Source organism: Festucalex cinctus, chromosome 18 (assembly GCF_051991245.1).
Source record: "Festucalex cinctus isolate MCC-2025b chromosome 18, RoL_Fcin_1.0, whole genome shotgun sequence".
Classification (NCBI taxonomy): Eukaryota; Metazoa; Chordata; class Actinopteri; order Syngnathiformes; family Syngnathidae; genus Festucalex; species Festucalex cinctus.
Genome location: NC_135428.1, coordinates 10,003,620 through 10,024,791, shown reverse-complemented (window position 1 = coordinate 10,024,791; position 21,172 = coordinate 10,003,620). Strand labels below are relative to the sequence as shown.

At 39.5% G+C, this 21,172-nt stretch overlaps 1 protein-coding gene across 13 annotated transcripts in view; it reads right to left on the bottom strand.

Annotated features, from left to right (window-relative positions):
• LOC144005794 (neurexin-2-like) overlaps positions 1 to 21,172 on the bottom strand; it is a 153,814-nt gene that overhangs the window by 113,084 nt on the left and 19,558 nt on the right. For all 13 annotated transcript variants that reach the window (XM_077504128.1, XM_077504123.1, XM_077504125.1 and 10 more), the window contains exons 2-3: positions 8,247 to 9,282; positions 6,637 to 6,660 (exon numbers count right to left, since the gene is read on the bottom strand). In XM_077504128.1, the coding sequence (XP_077360254.1) occupies positions 6,637 to 6,660; positions 8,247 to 8,949 (727 nt within the window). In that variant the 5' untranslated portion in view covers positions 8,950 to 9,282. The remainder of the gene's footprint in view (positions 1 to 6,636; positions 6,661 to 8,246; positions 9,283 to 21,172) is intronic.

The window sequence follows — 21,172 nt, the reverse complement described above, 5'->3', positions numbered from 1 at the left end:
CAAGAGTGGCATATTCGTACTGGTATCAGTCTGGAAAAACGTTTTTTTTCGCACACCCCTTATAACTAATGACAGATGAGAGTGTTGAGTATGATTGTGGTTGATGTTTCCCGTTTGAATAAATCAGAGAATGACAAAGTCAGATAAGACCCTCAGAGGAAACAATGATAGCCAGATAGTGAGAACGTAGACCATGTTTAGTGACGATAATGGGGTATGGATTACACATGTTTAGCTCAAAAAAGTCTTTATATACAGCTTTTTGCTGTATGGTCATTTTTTAATCATCTGTAAGCTTAACCAGACATTATTTATGTAATTTCAACTCTAACAGTGACATTAGCCAACCTTCTATTTGAGCACCAAACACATTCATTGTTTCGATTTGACAAGCAGTATTTTGGGGAACCCAAATAATCGCTCTGTTCTCAGCCACTTTTTGCACACTTTCTTTGCTAAATGCTTTATCATGCTATCAAAAGAGATTTGATGCAGTTTGATAGATGAGCTATTTTTTATTTATTTTCTGCTTTGAAGGATACCCATACCGCATCACATTCCTGCTGGGACTAATATGGCACCTCAAACGGTTCAGTTCAGTCGGATGCTTAAAGCAATGTGTCGCCTTTCTATGCTTTCAAGAGCGTACCGAATGGCGTATTGCAGTACTTAAATGGATTTGGGTCCGTTTGATAGCTTAGTCATATTTTGCATTATCTGTAACTTAACACATTTCAGTCAGAAGTGGTACTGTACCTAAACTGGTTTGGCTCAGTATACTTTTAAGAGACAGATAATTATTGCAGACACTCAAAAGCTGTAAAGAGTACCAACATAATTGATTCACTGCATAACAGTTTTTGACTTTTTTTTTTTTTTTTAGGGTACCAGTGCTAACGGACCCATGAATTAGCCAGTTTGCTGTTTGATCCAGTGATGAGGTAGCTTGCATCGTGTTGGAATGCCATCAGATTATTTACGTAATTATCACCATCCCGCCTACACACACAGCAGTAGTGAGTTGAGACAAGTCCGATGCGTGTTAACTTCTCCATGTGCTCAAACTGAATGAAAATGTACCGCTTATGAAGGAAACATGACTACTGGTCCATCTCAGTCACAAGGGAACCTTATAAAGATGCAGGTCAGAGTATGTCTTGGTGTGCTCACAACATCATCACCCAAGGGAGCAGGTAAGCACCACACACAAACAAACGCACACCTGATGATCTTTTGTTTGAACAACCCTGCAAACAAAAAAGCGCAGCCCATATGCAGTCCCAGTGGGGATGCGGTTGCTCGACAACAAACCAATACGTCGTTCTCGACATCCAAACACGAGCGCCTCTTCCTCCTCTCCTCACCCCTCAGGCCATCTCGTTCTCACCGGTAGTGTTGAGATTGAACTGGACAGGAAAGCAAGAAACATCAGCACCTTAAGGTGTCTGTCATCCTTCAGGAGTCGGGTGGGGGTGAGTTTTGTGTGTATGTGAGTGTCTGTGTGTGTTCACTTAGGCGCTCACTCATCACAACTGTTGGCAAGGCAGAGACAAAGACACACCCAGCAGCAGCAGCAAGCTGCAAAACACCTTTCAATGAGGAGCAGGAATATATCACGAATGAGAGGCAAGCATCCTTTTCGGAGCCTGTTATAGTAGGATTTTCTACACAATGTAATGGATTGTACTTAGTAGAAAGAAGACATATTTGAGGTGACTTGAAAAAGCCCATTGTTTTGGATTTGTCAATGCATCTAACAATGTGACCTAGCTGCTGTGGAAACTGGCACAATAAAACAAATGGCGGCAGGAGACAATCTCAACTGATCTCCTTCCCATTAAAAAGCAACATGCCACTCAAAAATCATAGTCCTTCATTTGACTACACAGGCAGTATAAACATTAACAGTACAAATATCCATAGCATCAGATTCCCTGAAAAAAAATGTTTATGAATAAAAATAATGACATAACCTGGCAGCCACCTTGAGAAGGTCATATTATGACTGTGATTTATTACGTGCTGTCATTTTTTATTTGGTTCCTGGTCTATTTTGCTATAAAAGTGCCATATGACGACGTCTAGTATTGCTATAATTTAAATACAGTCATACACAGACACTCTGTACCATCTCAGGTTTCATATTCTTTTGAAAGGAAAAAAAAAAAAAGCCATTTAGAGCGACCCATCCAAAAGGCAGTCAATGAAAAGCTCAACATCATATAATATCCGAACAGTAAGATAGAGCCTCACCATAACATATGCTTTGTGGACCAAATGAATTCAAACCAAAACTTCCGTGACCATTGCTATCTGTACCCAAATTTTTAATTGTCATGTATAATAAATAAAAGCGTTGAGATTCTGCAAGATTTTTTTGTATCCTTTGTACAGTAATTTGAACAATAATTCAACAAACTATTATCCTTGAGTTCTGATTTCAGAACTAGTCAGCCATCTTTTTTTGCAAATATAATAACTTGAGCTGTCATGTTAATTTTTTCGACATGTAATGTTATGAGGACGTCTTCAACATTTTTTGATTCACTCTCATCCTCCACTTTTTCTAATCAGTTAAACACCTGCATAATTTAAAATGAAAAACTATCACTCCAGTAGTTTGACATGAACAAATATTCTCAATGTCATACATTAAACATTTATGAAATGCTTTACTTTAATGCATGTAGTTATGTTTATTGCTCAAACACAACTTTAACATAACCATCCGGTGTCAAGCTTAAGGATCATCTGCGGTTAAAATTAATAGTGTGATTAATCTCTGCTAATACATGAACACGTGATAATTTTTTGTGATTAATCAATGAGTTAACGCATTAACTTTGGCAGCACTAATAATAATACAATGAGACAAGTAAACATTTATTTGGTTTCACCGTCATAGCGGCCCAATGGGAGAAGCCATAACTACAAAAATGAGTCCCACCCCTGGGTTAACCAATTCATCACTCCCAAAGCGATTGATTTGCCACAAACCTTTTTTTTTGAAAATCTTCCTGGATCTGCTACTTTCCAACAGGTATTTGGAACTGCAGATGTCATTCCACTTCAAATACAAGACCATTGCTTACATTTCTGCACAATTTCCCCTTAAGTTCCCGTGAGAACATCTTGCATGTCCGAACAATGCACAGCAAACCGGGTGACCCACGAAGATCAAACCATCACAGTCAGAACGTGATGCCCAGACCAAGCAGGCTAATCTTACTACGATAGTAGTATTGGAGGGAAAGTGGATGAGATCTGTCGTCCCTGCCCCAGTAAAATATCACATGGAGGAAGTCACCGCATTGAATATTCTTATCCTACTTGGCTGAGCCTTACAGCCAAATCTCAGAGTGGCAATGCAGAGATAGAGTCCCAGGAGCATATATGAACATAAACCGCCTTTCCATCTCTTCCTGTACTATTTAGTTAGCTATTTTTAAACGTGGAAAGGAAAGTAAAACAGCAGGCATTGGAAGCAACTGTGATTTATATGTTGGCATTTAAGCCGTTTGATTTAGCTTTGCAGCAAACGGATGGAGTCTGAGGAAGTCAGGATTGAGCATTATTATCAGTCTACAGTAAACTCACAATTGTTTATACCAACTCATGTTGGATCTAATTAAGATTGTCCAAGGTGTAATAATACTGCACATAGCTGGTATATGAAAATATAAAGCTTATTGCTTTCTGTATTGAGGAACGCAAAGTTCCTAATACATCACTACGATTTTTTTTCTTCTTTCATTTTCACAACCTATGTTCGAGCAAGCTGGCGGTTGTTCAATTTAGGGAAGAATGTGTTAGACCTAAAAACACTGTGAGCATTTTCCCAATCTCACTCGGTTTTTAACAATTCACATTCTTTAAGATTTGCCCGAAAATGTTGTTGGAAACTTCACAAATCGAAAGCCATTGTTGAGACATAATTAGTGACCAACTTGGAAGAAAGAGCCATTGCATTAGGATTAGCCAAATTTGTTTTCCATGAAAAGTACTGTATTATGAAGCGTGTTATAATGAGGGATTAGACCAAGGTCATCGCTACTGGACGATCTGAGCCCACTCAGACCAGCCGTGTCCTTTTTCTCAAGATGCCAATGCATGCTTTGTCATTTGCTGCAGTTCCTCGAGTGCAATTACTGTGCGCTTGTGCATACAATTCTGAGAGTAAACAAAGCGAACAAACATAAAAAGCCCGACAAAGCAATGACAATGCGTTTGCAGTCGGACTTTGTGTGTTTGTGTACGGCTGTCCCGTGACGTTTGACAGAATCCTCTGCAGTCCGCTTGTGCGATGTGAGGTGGCTGCGCTTATCTCTCGTTCGCAGACCTGCTTTTTCCGCTCTCGAAACATCAGAGGATGCTTTTGGCATTAGAGCGTGCCCCGCCGTGGCCTTTGTCCACGCAGATCAACTGGATCCCACATGCCGCATACTGTTGACGAACAACCGGCAAGAGCCACCTGCTGTGCCAAACTGTTTCGTTCCCTCTAAGCGTTTCCGCTGGCAAATGGGGATTATTCCGACAGCACTTCAAACCCGCAGTCAAGATCGAAATAAAGCATATGGGCGGCCATCTTGGCTGTCTACGGTGAGGGGATGGGGGGGAATTGGTTGAAGAACAACAGACTCGCTGCTGCATCGCACACCGGGTTGCACGATGGCAAAAAACAAGTCATCGGCTGAGTGTATTTTATTTTTGTTGTTGTTGTCAGTGTTGTTTTCATGCTTTCCGCGCAGGGGATTGTCTCCATGTCAAGCTTTAATCCAATAAACACTCTGATGCGCTCTCTTTGCAGTATGTCATCTAATAATGGCTGCATTTTTGGGGCAAGAGCAGACGCACGCCACCTTTGTGCGAGTATGTGGCGATTATAGCTTATTTGTAAACGGCTGGCACACTCGACACTCTAAAGCTTATGACAATATTGTGCATTGTGTCGCCACAGTAACCTTGAAAAAGTAACTTAGTTACTTTACTGATTACTTGCTTTAAAAAGTAACTTAATTACATGACTGATTATGTGTTTTTAAAATGTAATTGACCAATTACTTGCTTTAAAAGTGACTTAGTTACTTTACTGATTACTTTCTTTAAAAAGTAACAGCGACTTGACCAATTACTTCAAAAGTAACTTAATTGATTGATTACTTGCTATAAAAAGAAACTACGTTAGATCACACTCGCACTCTAAAGCATATGACAGTGTTTTGTGTTGCAACATTTATATTGAAAAAGTAACTTAGTTATTTTACTGATTACTTTCTTTAAAAAGTAACTTAGTTACTTGACCGATTACTGCTTTAAAAAGTAACTTTAGTTACTTTACTGATTACTTGCTTTAAAAAGTAACTACACTATACTACAAGTTACTTTAATAGTTAAATTTGGCCGATATCAACCACACTGCTTAAGATAAAAATTACATCTCGTTTTATGCGATGATGTTACTCCCTCAGACATGAATGCTACATGAAAGCTCCCACAATGCATTTCCATATTTTCGAAACCAGAGTTTGCCTTTCTTATGTGTTCTCGATGTATATTTTTTTCTGCATGCTGTTCATTGAAGTCTTGTCAATTGTTTCTTACTGGTGCCTCTTGCAACTAGCTAAGTGCTATTTACTAACTGTTGAAGTAAAAGTTGCCACTCTCAAATACTGACATGTTTCAAAGCAAACATATTCATCATCATACGTGACTGCAAATAGTAACGTGTTAGATTAGTCTCGACTTGAAAATGCACTCATTTTGGAGTAATGTGTTTGTCAAAGACGTGATTCTATACCGAGTTGCATCAATGTTACCACACTATCCATGAAAATGTTTTATAGTGTTTTTCACGCAAGTGTATTCATGGATTTTGGAGAGCAGGTGTGCATAGTTTGCTGCATAACAGTGATTGATAATGTGCCGTGGTTCAGTGCACCTCCCCAGAGTCTGTTGGCCGCCACTTCACCGCGACGGCCACTTTGCTGACGTGATGTATAAGTCTCACAAGCCGACAAATAAATCTCCTTCTTGCACTTTATGTTAGCATTCTGTGTGTTCATCATATTTGCAAAACGGGGTCTGTTTGGTAGTACTGTTAGAAAGTTGCGGGATAATGAGCCAGTAATGACACAGTGGCTTCCTTTCAGAGGAAACACAACATCTCTGGGAAGTCTCACTGTGCAAAATAACATAACAAATTGATGAATGTCCCCAGAAATCAGTCAGTGGATTTCTGCATGTTTGACTCCGTGTGTCAAGCTGAGAGCTTAAATGTCATTTAAGTCTAGCAAACAAATAGTCGCTAAGAAGTGGAAAAGGTGAAGCGTGCAAGAGGGCAAAACTAGTTTTTGTGTGGCGCAGTATGCAAACGCTCTGCATGTTGTTGCGACGCCCACGGACTCGACAGACCTAACAATTCACCTTGACTGCCCTGATTACATATGCAACCAGTATATGAACAACTTGCATACATACAATATATTTCCTTGCAGCCTAATGTCGGATGTCAGAACTGCAGTCCAAACTGACAATAGCAACCTGATTACAGCAAACAGACTAAGGCTGCAGTAAAAAGCTTTTGCAAAGACTACACAATGGTTACCATTATGCTCATTATAAAATGTAGTGGCTTACCTTCTACTTCTTTCTGGACACCTGCTGTAATAGGAAGAAAAACAGACAGATTTATTTTGTTAGAGAGTAAATACCGAGCGGCTTCCAGTTAAAACTCACACAGCTGCTTATGCAGAATTTAACAAGTGACAGTTGAACAAATACAACACTAGCATGTCCCAACTATATGATGCAAGCACCTGCATGTTTCATATTTTGAGTGAACAAAATACAAATACGAGTAGCCATTCGGCCCATTGTATTTCCTGTTCGGATCCTGCCTTTACAGTTAGCTCATTAGTGTGTTATGTATTGGGTATTATTACCCAAAAATCGCTTCTACATTGATCAATGAATAATCAGTCTAAATGCATAATTTAGCGTTCTTTTGTTATAATTTTTAGACACGTCGGATGAGCGCATGGTTTGCCGTGCATTTACCAATTTGGCTGACCGGTCTCCACCAAAGTCGATTGGTTAGATCACGCCTAAGTGGCCGGCACAGCAGCTTAATTGATAAATATATGTCAACAGTGGGCATCAAACTTTCTAAATTATAGTATTATTATCTTTTAAATAATCCCATTGGGCGGCACATGAACAATTGGGGGTGTGAGCGGTCTCCAAGACTGGCGTGCCGCATTAAAGGGAGTGAAGGGAGACACTTTGAGTGGCTATAATTGAAGTTAGCTGCGACCACTTCTACAGCAGTGCAGCCCTCCCTCTCAAAGATCCGCCAGCCTGCGCTTGTTGGTGAAATAACCACCATCACTAAGAGATATGTCAAGCATGGAACAGGATTCACGCTGGTCACGAAAATAAAGCTAGCGTTGTATGCTAAAGCAAAAGCTAGCTTTTTATGCTAGAAACTCTTATGTATGTATATTTGAAACATTAAATTATTGTTAACATTAAAAATCGGTGGACTACACATAATCATCTTAAACTGTTCACACTTTTTAACTTTTAAGGGATTTGTACTTTGAAGATAACGCAAAAGCACAAATTACTATTGCATTAAAACAAGGAACAATGTGGGTTTTTAAAAAAATCAATTTTAGAGCTGCACAATGGAGAAACTTTCTTCTATTCACAGAAGACAAAAATATTTCTAATAATAAGATCATATTCATACCAATATGTTTACATCATGTGCAACATGTGTCATTGTTATGTACTGTGTAATAAATATTAAAATAATTTCTATTGAGGGAATTAAAAAAAAAAAAAAAAAAAAAAAAAAAGCCTTTTGCCAAATGTAGTGGCTGTTGGATCCTCTTTTGATTTCATTTTTCTGAGTTTGATTTGTTGCTGAATGTATTAAAAACAAATATGTTATTATTAAAAACTAAGCTTGACTTCTTTTTGCACATTTTCAGTTGTGCAGTTAAAAGTTAAGATGGGCTTTCAAATAGTTCTCGTAATTCCCTCACTGGTGTTTTGTAGCGGTTCCAAGGTAAACAAATGACATCAAGCTGCTGTCACATTAGAAGTAATTCTGCAAAGATAACTGACGGCACTCCAACCGCTCTCATATATTTGACTTCAATCAGTCCCTCGCGCTTTGTTGATTATCCACGAGGCGCAAAATTGTGTTTTGCTGTGAAAACAAAACCTGTGATTTGCCTCACCTTCGTGGCAGTAGCTTCCCACGTAGCTGGTGTTGATGCAGTCGCACAGGACCTCCCCCTGGCTGACGGAGCACAGGCCTCCGTTATTGCAGGGCGAGTGCGCGTCGCAGATGTAGTCCATGTCGCTGTGGACCGACTGGCCGTCCAGGAGCACGGGCAGAGCTTCGCCCACTTTCAGATTGGCGATGAGGCCTTCGAACGGCGGCTCGTACTTGACGGTGCTGGACGTCAGCGCCGAGAGGCGCACGTCGGGCGAGATCCCGCCCACGTAGAGGTCGCTGGCCACGACCATCTCGCTCCTCTTGGACTTGACCTCGGCCGCCTTCTCTTCGTTGTCCACCAGCAGCTTGGTCTCCCGGTAGTTCCTCGAGAGGAGAACTCGGTGCCAGCGCAGGTCGTCGACGCGCGTCTCCGTGTGCAGGGAGGCCGGCTCGGCGCAGTGGATGGCGAAGCGCAGCTGCAGCCTCCCGTCGGATATGAGCAGCTCCAGGAAGTCGCAGTCGCCGCCGTCGTCTAGGTAGAGCACCAGAGCTTTGCTGATGTTTGTCTTCAGGATGAAGCTGAGTTCCGCCGTCGTCTTGGCGTCCCATTGTCCGTAACGTGTCCACTGACCCGGAATGCCTTCATATTCCAATGCGCTTCCTCTTAGCGCCAAATGAACTAAAAACAATAACCACAGGGCTTTGTTGTGACACCTGGCCATGGTGCTTAGCGTCTACAAGCTAATTCAGATGTATCCAACGCAACAAGAGAGAGGAAGAATAGCTTAGTGTCTACTGCAGGCCGACAAGCTCCCCAAAACAAGAAAGCGATTTTTACATGCAGTGTTTCTTTAGCCTTGACTGTCTATCCGGATTCTTCTTGCCATCGTTCCACGCGTGACAGAAAGACAACAAACATCACAAGCGAGCCACAAGACTGTGCGCTTCCTCGTCTTCGCCATCCAGCGTCTTGGCCTCCATCCAGTCAATTCTCCATGTGTCAACTAGGCACCGAGCCTAGGTGGCGCGGTCTGCCTTCTCAGCCACGCAACATCCTACGACAAAGGACAAAAGGACAAGATACAATGATTAATCTTAATTATCGCATGTCATAAGGGAATCACTTCTGAATCAATCATTTGCATTCAGAGTGAGGATGGGCATAATGTAGTAATCGACTGATTGCGTGAAATTGATCATCATGTTTTTGAATAATTGAAGCAAAATCGAATGCCAGTGCAAAACTGGGCTTAAGAAGCAACAAGGGGGGGGGGGAATTAAAAGAGCAATATTTTACCCACTTACCCAAAAGGATAGAAAAATGTGAGTTGGCAAGATTACTTAAAGGAAGCAAGCAGAGGTGTCAAACTTATGTTAGCTCAGGGGCCACATGGAGGAAAATATATTACCAAATGGGCCGGACCGGTAAAATCGTAGTATACCATTTAAAAACAATAGGGGTCAGTTATACACACATTTTTGCTATTTGCAGGACAGCCCTCAATAGCTGGGCTCAACGGTAAATATATTGTTCCAAAAAAATAACACAAATGCAAATGGAACACAACACTTTGCCCACATGAGTTCCGGGTCTGTTATATCTACCTGTTTCGCATATATATTGATCCCAGAATTCATTGTGTGGAGCAGTTAATGAAATTATCGGACATTAATCCCTGCCATATGTGTTTGTGTTATCAGTAGCTGAAGGTGTGTCATATTCAGCACGATTATGTTTGATTTATGTTGGTTTATGTTTTAATTTTATAATGTATAATGACATCCGTGTCAATTCCGTGTACAAGTTGCGAATTGCTTCTGAAAGTACGAATTCATGTTTTTATTTTGGCCGTCTGATAAATTGGGCCGACATTACTCTTTTTTTTTTTTTTTTTTTTTTCAACTTTAGAAGATCATTTCGTTGGTCAATAATCTCCTTTGTATGCCTGATCCGGCCCACGGGCCGTACATTTGACACCACTGTCTTAAAACTACGTACACCTATAGATTTATGGCATTTCCTATTTGAGGTTAAATATACTCATAGCCAGTAATCTCAATATCAAGTTTTGATACCAATTTTCAAGGGAAAAAATGTTTTAGCAAATAAAATGCTCTCATACGATAACTACCTGCTAAGGAGACATTTCTTGGCAGAAAGAAAAACAAAAAGGCACGTTGTTGCCTTAATTTGAGACACTGCAAAATCTAAAATCTAATAAATGTACCACCTAACTTATGACACTTTGAAAAAAAAAAAAAAACACAAAAAATAAAAAATTAGATCATAGTTGGTGAACTTAAAGTTCAATGCCCATCCCTAATTCACATACTGCTAACACTTGCCACCTATGAAATAAGTGTATAAACAGCTAAAACACACGGACAGCTAAAATAACCATTCATGCAGATGTCGAAAATCCTGTGGAGTCAAAGGAAGTCAGTGTAATAGGATCATATATCCAAGCACAACAACCCGATCCGATGAGCGGCGTAAGCTTCACAACACATTTCATATAATTCTCCACATTGCATTAGAAATTCTGCCAATTTCTATCTGCCTCACATCTGCGTGCTTTGACATAGCAGTTTCGAACCAACCAAGCAAGTCAATTCCATTTATATCTGGATGGTTTTGCTAATTATAAGCGATTGTTTTTTTTTTTTCCATTCTAAATCATTCATAAAATCCAAATTGATATGTCAAAGACTGTGGCTAGGAAGTGGCATGCAAACAAACAAATGGTCACACACACAGTCTGATGAAAACGAAGGAAATTAACGATTACATTAAGTCGATCCCGGATGACTGAGCGCGGGCACCTACACTGATACCATTTCCCTTAAATGTTAATTGTACATGTATGAGACAAAGTCAGCAACATGCTTTCAACACCAAGAAGACTATTACTGCTGTGAAAAAGGGTATAGAGCGTCGTAGTACTTTTGCAGCATCCTCTGCTGCATTCCAAGAATATGGCAAATACATGCCATAACACATACATGTTGTGTAACAGCCAATGGCCACCTCATGGGACGTTAAACGCCGTAAGCTCTATTTGAGCTCTCTGGACTCAAGCTAAGATACTGTCGCCTATCCATACATGGGCAGGTCACAAGTTGGCAGAGGTGGAAAGTAGGAAGTTGGAGTTTATTCTCTCTGTTCAGTTAGTTATTTAGATAACAAAAATGAAAGCCACTCTCGTCAAATAACAATTTAATGGTGATAACAATTTGTTCATTTCTGTTGCATACTGAAAAGATTTGGGATCAACATTATGTTTAAAAAATAGCAACAAAAAAAAAAAAGCAATTGTGTTGTTAAGAAAGGATGTAAGGTCCACCAGAGCCATTACAGAAAAAATGGGCCGAGTTGCATATTCCTCATTGGATGCCAAAAGCCAAATAAGTTCAGACTACACAATACTGTATAGCAAAAATAAAGGCCTTCCTGACTTCAAGGTCGGGTAACTAGCAGCAACACTTCAAGTGGCCCCTTAAATAAATACAAAAATAAAGGAAAAAAAAAAAAAAGAATATATTTTTTTTTTTACCTTTTTTTTCACAAAGCCAAAAATATTCTTTAAAAAAAAATAAAAATACTGGGAGGAAAGAATCGCAAATTTGCGTGTGCTGAACTGAGCATATACATCACAGGTCTCAAACGCCAGTCCTCGAGGGCACACCCAATTCATCAGCAAGCTCTGCAGGAACCTGATAATGATCCTCATTATATGATACAGCTGTGTTTGAGGAGAGAAACCTCTAAAACATGCAGGACTGCGGCCCTCGAGGACTGGAGTTTGAGACCTGTGATATACATTGACAGTATAGTTTTAAGTTGTAATGTCACTTTTCACCACTAGATGACAGACATGCACCTAAACTAGGTCTGATACTTCACTATCACATGAGTCGGCCTAATAATATTTTGCAGATTTGAAATATGCTGGACAAACATCTTGTACAAAATGGTTTCTTGCACTTAATGTTGGTTTGCGGGCTGCTCGGCAGTTTTGTGCCATCTTTAAATAGTATTTTTTTTTGCACTGAAAAAGAAAAGAAAAATGACAGTAGGTGGTTATTTTTTTGTTTGCGTCAACTTGAGTTGTGTCTAAGCATTTAAGTTGCTCATCCCTGTCTTACTTATGTGAGAGGAGTATAGCTGTATCCTCCTTTTGTACTGCCCATCTAAGTCAGCTTTCTCAGTGTTTTTGCAGCTTACTATCCTGTGTGTAAGGCACCATTGTTTAATGGTAAGTGGAGATTGATTTGCAAATTTGGTGTCCTCCAACGTCGTAACACAAATGGAACGCCCCTTTTTGTGTAAGGGGCTAGCGAGAATCTGCGAGCACAGTGCAAAATTGAACACCATCGCCACACATCCAATTATCTGAATGTGTGGAGCCGCAACATCTGCCCGCACGCGCGTGCAACTTCTCTGAGTTGTGTCTGATAGGCGGAGGCGAAAAAATGCCGGCTCTGCTGTAAAGCCTCTGTTGTGTCAATTTGGCAGAGAGGCAGTGAGACAGAGGCTTGTGCGTCTTAAGAGTGAAAACAACTTCCCATTAAACCTTCAGTGTTTGTTCTTTGCATGTGTTTTCATGAAGAAATGTTTCAGGGTTTGCTGCGGCCTTGCGTGCATGCAGGCATTTTCCCAGTTGTGAATTTGTTTACAAGACTGCCATTTCATTTTCACATTCCAAACCAGAAAAGCACTTCTACCGAGACTGAACTGTATTTGTATGACCAGTGACCACACTGCGGTATCCCCAGTTCCCGCAATTAGCAACACCTGCTCTGGCAATAATGAGGTAGTCGAGCACAACCAATGGCCATCATAATGAAGCCACGCTCAAACAACAAACATCGAGATCGCTGTCCTGCTAACAGAGAGTTACCTCCTGGTTCAAATGGAACATCATCTGACATAAACAAGCCTAACTCAATATCATAAATCACCGGTTTCACTGAGGAGGATGGAAGATGACAAGATTGCAGCAGGGGCTGGTTATTGTAATGTAAACGCTGAACACAGAAAATAAATTCCACTGTGTCCACATTGTTATCGTGATATGTGCCAAAACTGAAAAATCCCCATTTGAATGATTTTAAAAAAGTATCTAGAATGAGGTTCAAAATTGTGAAAAAAATCAAGCTCGTGTCTCTGCTCTCAAATACTGTGGGCGCATCTGGTGAATGGGTGAAAATATGGCAGGCTAAAAAATAGATGCTAATTTGTATAGCATCTTTCTTATGTTTACACACGCATACATGCCTCAGCCATGAAAACATATCCACGTTGCACAGAGTGGTGAGAGTAGTAACCAAGTATCTCACACCACTGATATAATAGGAAATGGTGACTCTGTCATCTGATTGGTTGTGACTAAGTAAAGGACTAAAGATCGACATCACATAGGTCCTAACATCACCAAACTGTCACATAGCAAAAGCCAATTGAAACTGGATGCTGTTACATCAATTCCAAAACAGATACGTAACAGGTACATAACAGACACTTGACCTCACACGGTCAACTTAACAGGTCATGAACTCAAACTTAACCCAGACATGACAGACTCACTTTCAGCTACGCCCCTCCCCCCAAAAAAATCAGGAAAACCAAAATGGTGAAAAACAGTTGAACACTGTTTCTTGGCAAGGCCTTCAATGCAATTTCAATCAGCAAAACAAAAACTAACAAACTATCAGTTTAAAAAAACAAACAAACAAAAAAAACAAAAATCATCCATTTTGCACTTTGGAGGTAATAAATTCTCAAAGGATTGACTGGCCATGTCATTATTTTTGACCAGCCTCAATCATACGCGCTTGGCAAGCTAAATTGAAATTTGCACTCCTCTTGAGGCTGGCGGTTTGCATAAACAACAGGATTTATTTTAAGTAAAAAATATTTTGGTTGTATATTAAACTGTGATTTATTTATTTATTTTCCCTCAACAGGGCGCATTAGTGAAGGCATCTCCTGCAGGGCTGGCCCATTTTCATCTGCGCACAGAGAGAAATATATGATACGTTTGAGTCAGCAGGGAATTAGGGCCTCTATTGGGGCGCCGCAGATGAGCAACTGCCACATTTGGGCTTGCTCACATTTGGCGGCGTTGCGAGCAAAAGCACATCATAGGAGGCGAATCAAAGTTGCTCTTGAAAGCTGGAGGCAGGAAGAAAAGCCTGCAGATAGATGGCTTTATCATGGGAATAGATGCATCCTGGAAGGTCATACAAACTGACTCGCTCCTCGCAAGATGAATTGCAATTTGCCAAGGTCAGTTATGGAGTATGAAATGAGAGTCCCGTCCCAGTTGCATCGACGCGGTTCCGACTTCACCTCGTTTTCATTTCGACAAAGAACACATTTGCGCTTCTCCGCGCGACGCGCTCGGCTTTTCGGCTTCGCAACAACTTCATTGGGGGAGGCAAAACATCCTGCGCAATATGTCACCATGTGCTTCATAATGCGGGTCGAGGTGTTCTCGAGTAGGTTATAATGATACCAAATAAACAAGGGCGAGGCGTATTTCACAGCTGGGAAGAGACTGAGGCGGTCCCTGTTGTAGGAAGGTGTAAATATTTTCTTAATTGGTGCTACGTGGCTAGAGAGAACAGTGAAAATGGGTTCGTCTCTTTTGCCAAACAAATGTGCAACGACCTAACTGGGTGAGACTTTTTTGCCTTCCAACACGAGACGACAAAGCAACATAAAACTGGAACGGCACTCTGTGGATTGCAGAAATAAGACGTCGGTAAACAAAAGAAAAATCAGGAGACCTCATATTTGGATTTCTTTTCTATTTCATTTGAATGCAAATCTTGAAATTTGTGTTTGTCCATCTAACTTATGGTCTGTGGATAATGGGAGTGCATATAAATAAACCCCCCAAAAAAATATCCATCCATATTTTACTCCCAAAGTGGCTAGCTTCTTTGTCATATCAATGTTTCCTGAAAATCACTAAATCCTGCAAATCCTTATTGATCATCCAACCAAACCAATACCTCTTGCATCTGCGCTTATGTGCTTGGCAGAAAGAGTAATTCAGTTTAAAAGCAGATGGATTATTAAATGGAGACTGTCAAAAAAAAAAAAGTGATCCCGAAACACCATCATATGGACCAGAAAATGGGAAATAAACAAAGCAAAGCTGGAAAGCGGTGTTATTTCAGCCATCGAGGCACTTTGAAGATTTCATTCGAGCAACATTTACACAGCCACAGATGATTTCAAGAGAACAAAAAACACCCACACAATTATTATTTGCAGAAGTATGCCCTAGGCTGATACTGAATCTGTCAATTTCAGTTTTGTAAACGCTGTCAAAGAAGAACAAATGCTTGGACATCACTTCTTGTTGAACATTTGGATTGTTTACCACGCTAAAATGTGAAAATTGCATAATAACGTCGCTGAGAAATGCACCATAACAATTTCGCTTAATCCTTCATGACATGTAGTGGGAACTACAGCATAACTCTGCAAATACACAATGATACGATTTATTAGGAGTGTACATCCCTCCACAAAAGACGATTCGATACGGTTTTCAATACGTGGGGTGCAAAACGATTCAAGGACGCGTCGGTTTGAAGGTGAAACGATTCGATTTGGCTTGGTGGGACTCGATTCGATATGGTACGGCTCAGTCGAGAGAGTATGATGCAACTTCTTTGTTGTCATTTCACATACATTTGAATGAACTTGTCAGTACTGTAAATGTGCCTTTTCCTACCAAGATACATCTCAACAATAAAAAAAAAAAAAGATTAATGCTACATTTACTACATTTCACAAGAAAGGAACATGAATATTAGACACTGAATATAATAATAGTTTTGGATTTTACTTTAGTTTTTATTTCATTTTGACTTTTTTTACTTTTAAGTTCAGTTAGTTTTAAATAGTTTTAGAGCAAGTTTTTTTTAAACGCTTAGTTTTAGTTTACATTTTTTATTAGTTTTAGTATTAGTTTTTTTCCTTTTAATATATGGAGGATTTGTTGAGTGCAAGTATTGTGCAATTAAGTAAAGTAAACTACAATTTTTAAATAACTGTTAGACCTTTCTTCTACATGGTCCAATAGTAATACAGAAATAAAGACTGAAAGTTCATAATATTCATTGACAAAAATTAAAACAAATTTTGCAAATAATTGTAGTTAGTTTTAGCTAGTTTTACAAATGTAAAATGTTTTGTTTTCCTTTTTTTTTTAGCATTTTTATTTTATTTCATTAACGCAAATATTTTTTTTCAATTTCAATTTACTTTTTCCATTACGTTTCAATAACTAATAACCTTGCATTGAACTCACAAAATAGGCTGCTACAATGCGTTGGGCAAGTGCATTTAAATACTATACATTTTATGCTATTCATTGAGATGGGAGCAATATTATAACACGTGTGAATTTGAGAAGGACATCCTCAATTCCTCATCTTGTCCATAGAGATAAAAATAAGTCAAACCGTCTATAGCAGGTTACCACACACTTGGATCAGGCCCTAAAATATGTCATTCATCTATTTTCACCACCAGCAATCCTCATTAGGGTTGCGTGTGAGCTGAGGACAATCCCAATTGACCTTGGGCACACCCTGGAATGGTTGTCAGCCAATGGAAAACAACCATTCACACTCGCATTCACACCTGAGTAGCATATAGTCTCCAATTAACATAATGTGCATATTTTTAGAATGCGGGAGGAAGCTAGCGTAACTGGCGAAAGAACATGTAAACAGTAAACAATAATAGACTGCCGCATTGGAATCGCGTTTGTTGTTTATCATCCTCAGACGTTTGCACCCATGGATTATACATAATGCAATTTAGTCCTTTTGGCTCCCGGGGAGGAATAATTCGGGTCTTGCAATAAACATTTCGGTAATCCCGACCTATAAACTTGGATAGCATAACTTGACGATCTTGGCTGCTGAGGATTTTCTTCTCCGAAGAGTTAACATGCAACCCAAGGGAGGGGCCCGAGGGCCTTGGAGGGTGGTCAGAGGTCCGACAGTGATTGCGCACAGACACAAAGCTGCGGGAATAATCTACCAATCACATTCTGCATGAATCCAAGCAGCTGGGTTTCATTGTGCACGTTTTACTAACATTTCAGTCAACACAATGGTGATCTGACAACACCTCTCTGCAAAATCAATCGGATTGTTCAGTGAAAGCCCGAACGAGGAGGCCGTCTCGGGTGGAGGTAGCCCTCGACAAATGACAAAAAGCATTATTATACCCTCAATAAGCACACAGTTAGGGAAACATTCACAACAGAAATGGAATCCAATACGAGGAGTATCCACATTCTTTCTTTCCAAAATTAAATATGACTAAGAGCTCACAGAATGCACACCAAAAGCACAACAATAAGCACGGTGTTAAATGAATACTTCTCCGACAATGTCAATCACCAGTGAGTGAGCAGCTGCCTTTTGTAAAAGCAGAATTTTCTCTCCCTTCCATCTCATTAGCGTGAGCCGCTGTTGCTCATGAAGCGGTCAGTGAGCGCATATGAATATATATGACTGAGTGCACTTAAACATGCGGGTTGCTGATGACTTAATCGGCTTTTTGTCACAACCTCAAAAGGATGAAGAGAGTTTCTATGAAAGCTGCCTGTGTATTTAGTGATAAATAATAAGCGCTTGTTGAAGAAGCATCTGAGCTGTGAACACTTTGTTTTGTAATCTGCAGCTCGCGGTGCAATATTTCAAAAGACTGCATCATTTGCTCTGCATGGTTATTGGCCCCAAACAGTTTAGCTCGACTCTTTTCACTCATCAATTTTCCCATTGAGGAGCGGCGGAGGTTGATTACGCCGCCGTCCTTTAAATGGAGCCTGCAAGACTATGAAAGCAATTACAATCCGCCTATAGAGGTGAACGAGCAGAAGAGCGCACCCGGTAATGACATCAAGTCGACGGGGAAGCTCGAACCCGTTAAGTGAAAGGGAACTTGCCGCACACCTACAAGCTCGTTGGCAATCTTTTACTTTTCCGGGTAAATGGAAACGGATCTGTGGATTTGCAGCCATTATTATTTTTTTTTTTTTATGACTATCTTGAGAATTTCAATATGAACAAATTCAGCCTCAAGCTCTGGCATCCATGCATCATCTATATTGTTTGTCCTAATTAGATTGGTGGGTGAACTGGAGCCTAACCCAGCTGACTCCAGACAATTTAAACCAGTGGTGTCCAAACTATGGCCCGGGGGCCATTTGTGGCCCACCAGCCATTTATTTTGAGGCCCGCGGCAAATACGAAAAATAATTTTTGACATGGTCCGCAATAATAAAGATGATTAAGTTTCCGAAACAAAAATGATTTTTCTCTACTGAAAATGACCATATCACATTTATGATCCGGCTCTGAATTTGGGAATGGATTCAGCCATTGCTCAGTGAAAGGGTGGATCTATTCTAGTGGGATACCGGGCTGTGGGCACCCCAAAACGTAAAGGAAATTCTGTACTATTTCCCTTATCACTTATGACAGAAAGCATTGATGTAGCAGTTTTCAAAAATAACATTAACAATATAAAATATATAAATTGCTTGAAAGAAAAATAAAGTGTCTCTTACATTGTTCTATTTCTCTGTATGTGGCAGTTAAAGGAAAACATTTGGATGCTCCTGATTTCAACTGTTCATTACTGAACATCCCTGTTGCACAAAGTTCGAATACCTGGTGAAAACACAGTGAGGGAACATGCAAACGCCACACAGGAAGGCCAAACCAAGAGATTCAAACATAAGAGCTTCAGAACTGTAAGGCAGACATAGGCTCAACTATTTCATCTTTAAATGTTCAGTGAATTATTTATTATATGAATATACCGTATTTTCCAGACTAAAAGTCACACTTTTGTTCATAGGTTGGTTGTTCCTGCGACGTATACTTCGGAGTGACTTATACATGAAACAAATATACCGGGGGTATATAATTTTACAGACAGTCACAAGAGGGAACTAGACTTATACTATAATATACTATATATACTTAATATTGTTAATAAGTGGGACTGATGTATGTTTTTTCTACCTAATTATGCATTTTTTGCCTAGTGCGACTTGTATTCCGGAGCAACTTATAGTGTGGAAAATACGGTAATTTATAAATAAAGAGACTACTGAAGAAAATATGGATTTAGTATGTTCTCCCATTTAAAATTAATACAATATAAAAACATAAATAATAAATAAATACAATGACTATATAATCAATCAGTAATTGTTCATTTTTCTCTTCATAGACATATAGTAAATACAATTAATCCCACTAGATATGACTGTTGTTTTAAGCATGTTTTTCAAAGTACTTGTAAATATTGACTCAATAGCTTTACCTCCATTGCACACTTTGAATTAGCATACAGCTTACAAGACATTGCAGACAACTGTTAAAACATTACGTGTCAATCAAGAAAAGAACGTAATAATTCCCCATGATGAATAATCGATGGAAACAATGACTAAGAATAATGATACATATTTTTAATTATCCATATTAAGTCTGTTGCAGTCAGATATGGAACAAAGGCACACCTGACCTACATAGGCCGTCATATTTGCTTTGAATTAAAAATATCACACATAAATGCTTCTGTCGCAGGGATCAATGTTTTAATTGTGTTTTCTACTCCATAATTTGCAGCTCTTTCCATTGTTTCAGCTCCCGATTTCATTAAAGCGACATCGTTTTGCTTTGATTGCTGTCTCACGCTGAATCATTTACAAGGCTTTCTAATTGTTTAAGTAATTAAGCGCAACTGGGAATTGATTGCTTCATCCAAGTTTAAGAGAGGGTCTGTCCATTTTGTTGGCTGTTCAAACATGCCTCTGCCTGCAGGTCCACAAGCACAGACTATATTTACTCGCTCATATTTAATCAGGCTTCCCTGTGAGACAGTGTGCATGCAGAAAACTTGCTCTCCCAAGAGGCCAACAATAGCTGCTTACACAAAGTTATCAGATGGACGCAAAGTGCGAGCGTGTGCATTAATGGATATTTTTAAACATGGGCCTGATGCTACTTTTTGTGCAAGTAGATAATCTCTAATTAGTATGGATGTTTGCATACGTGCGAGACAAAGCGTGACCACAAGGTTCCAGAGCTTCAAAGTCCAAACATTGTCAGGATTTTGCCTTTTGAGAGCAACATCCTTTTAGATCGTTGAGAAGCGAGCAGTGAAGCGTATCAGGAACACCGAAGATCTATCAAGGCACTTTTCAAAGTCAAAGTGTTTTTCATCAGGCAGCCTTGTAATAAACAAAGATAACTCTAAAGATACCGGGTACCATGGATGCTACTGTTTACTAATCCCTTCCCTGTTGTTCCTTGTTCTCCACAGAGCCTGTTATTATGAGACTATAGAAGGATTTTGAATATTATTTAGGTTACTTGAGGAAGCTTTTGTTCTCCTCTTTTAAAAAAAAATAAAAATAAAAAATATTATGAGACATCTCATCCCAAATGACTGAACCCAAACTTCCAACAACTCTGACAAAAAATGCACAAAATGGCCTCCGTATATTTGGAGTTATATTTTGACAGAAATTGTTGAGATTGATTTTAACTATGGGGGTTCCATGCTTATGTTGATTTGACTAAATATAGTACAAACATAGTGTAGAATACATTTGAACATAATTGAATTAATCCCCCCAAATTTTGTTGTTGATTATTCTTTTCCAGTCCCTGTGAAGTAGAAATAAATAGCTTCTACATTTCACACATCACAGATAAGTGTAACTGCAAAAAAGCCTTACAAAAAAAAAAAAAAAAAAAAAAAATCAAGTTGTCTCGCCTCTCAAATGCTGTGGGCGTGTCCACTTAATGTGCTGAAACCACGCCCACTCAACTGTCAATCAAATACCACTGCTACAACTAGGAAAAACAAATCCCTCTTCATTTATCCTC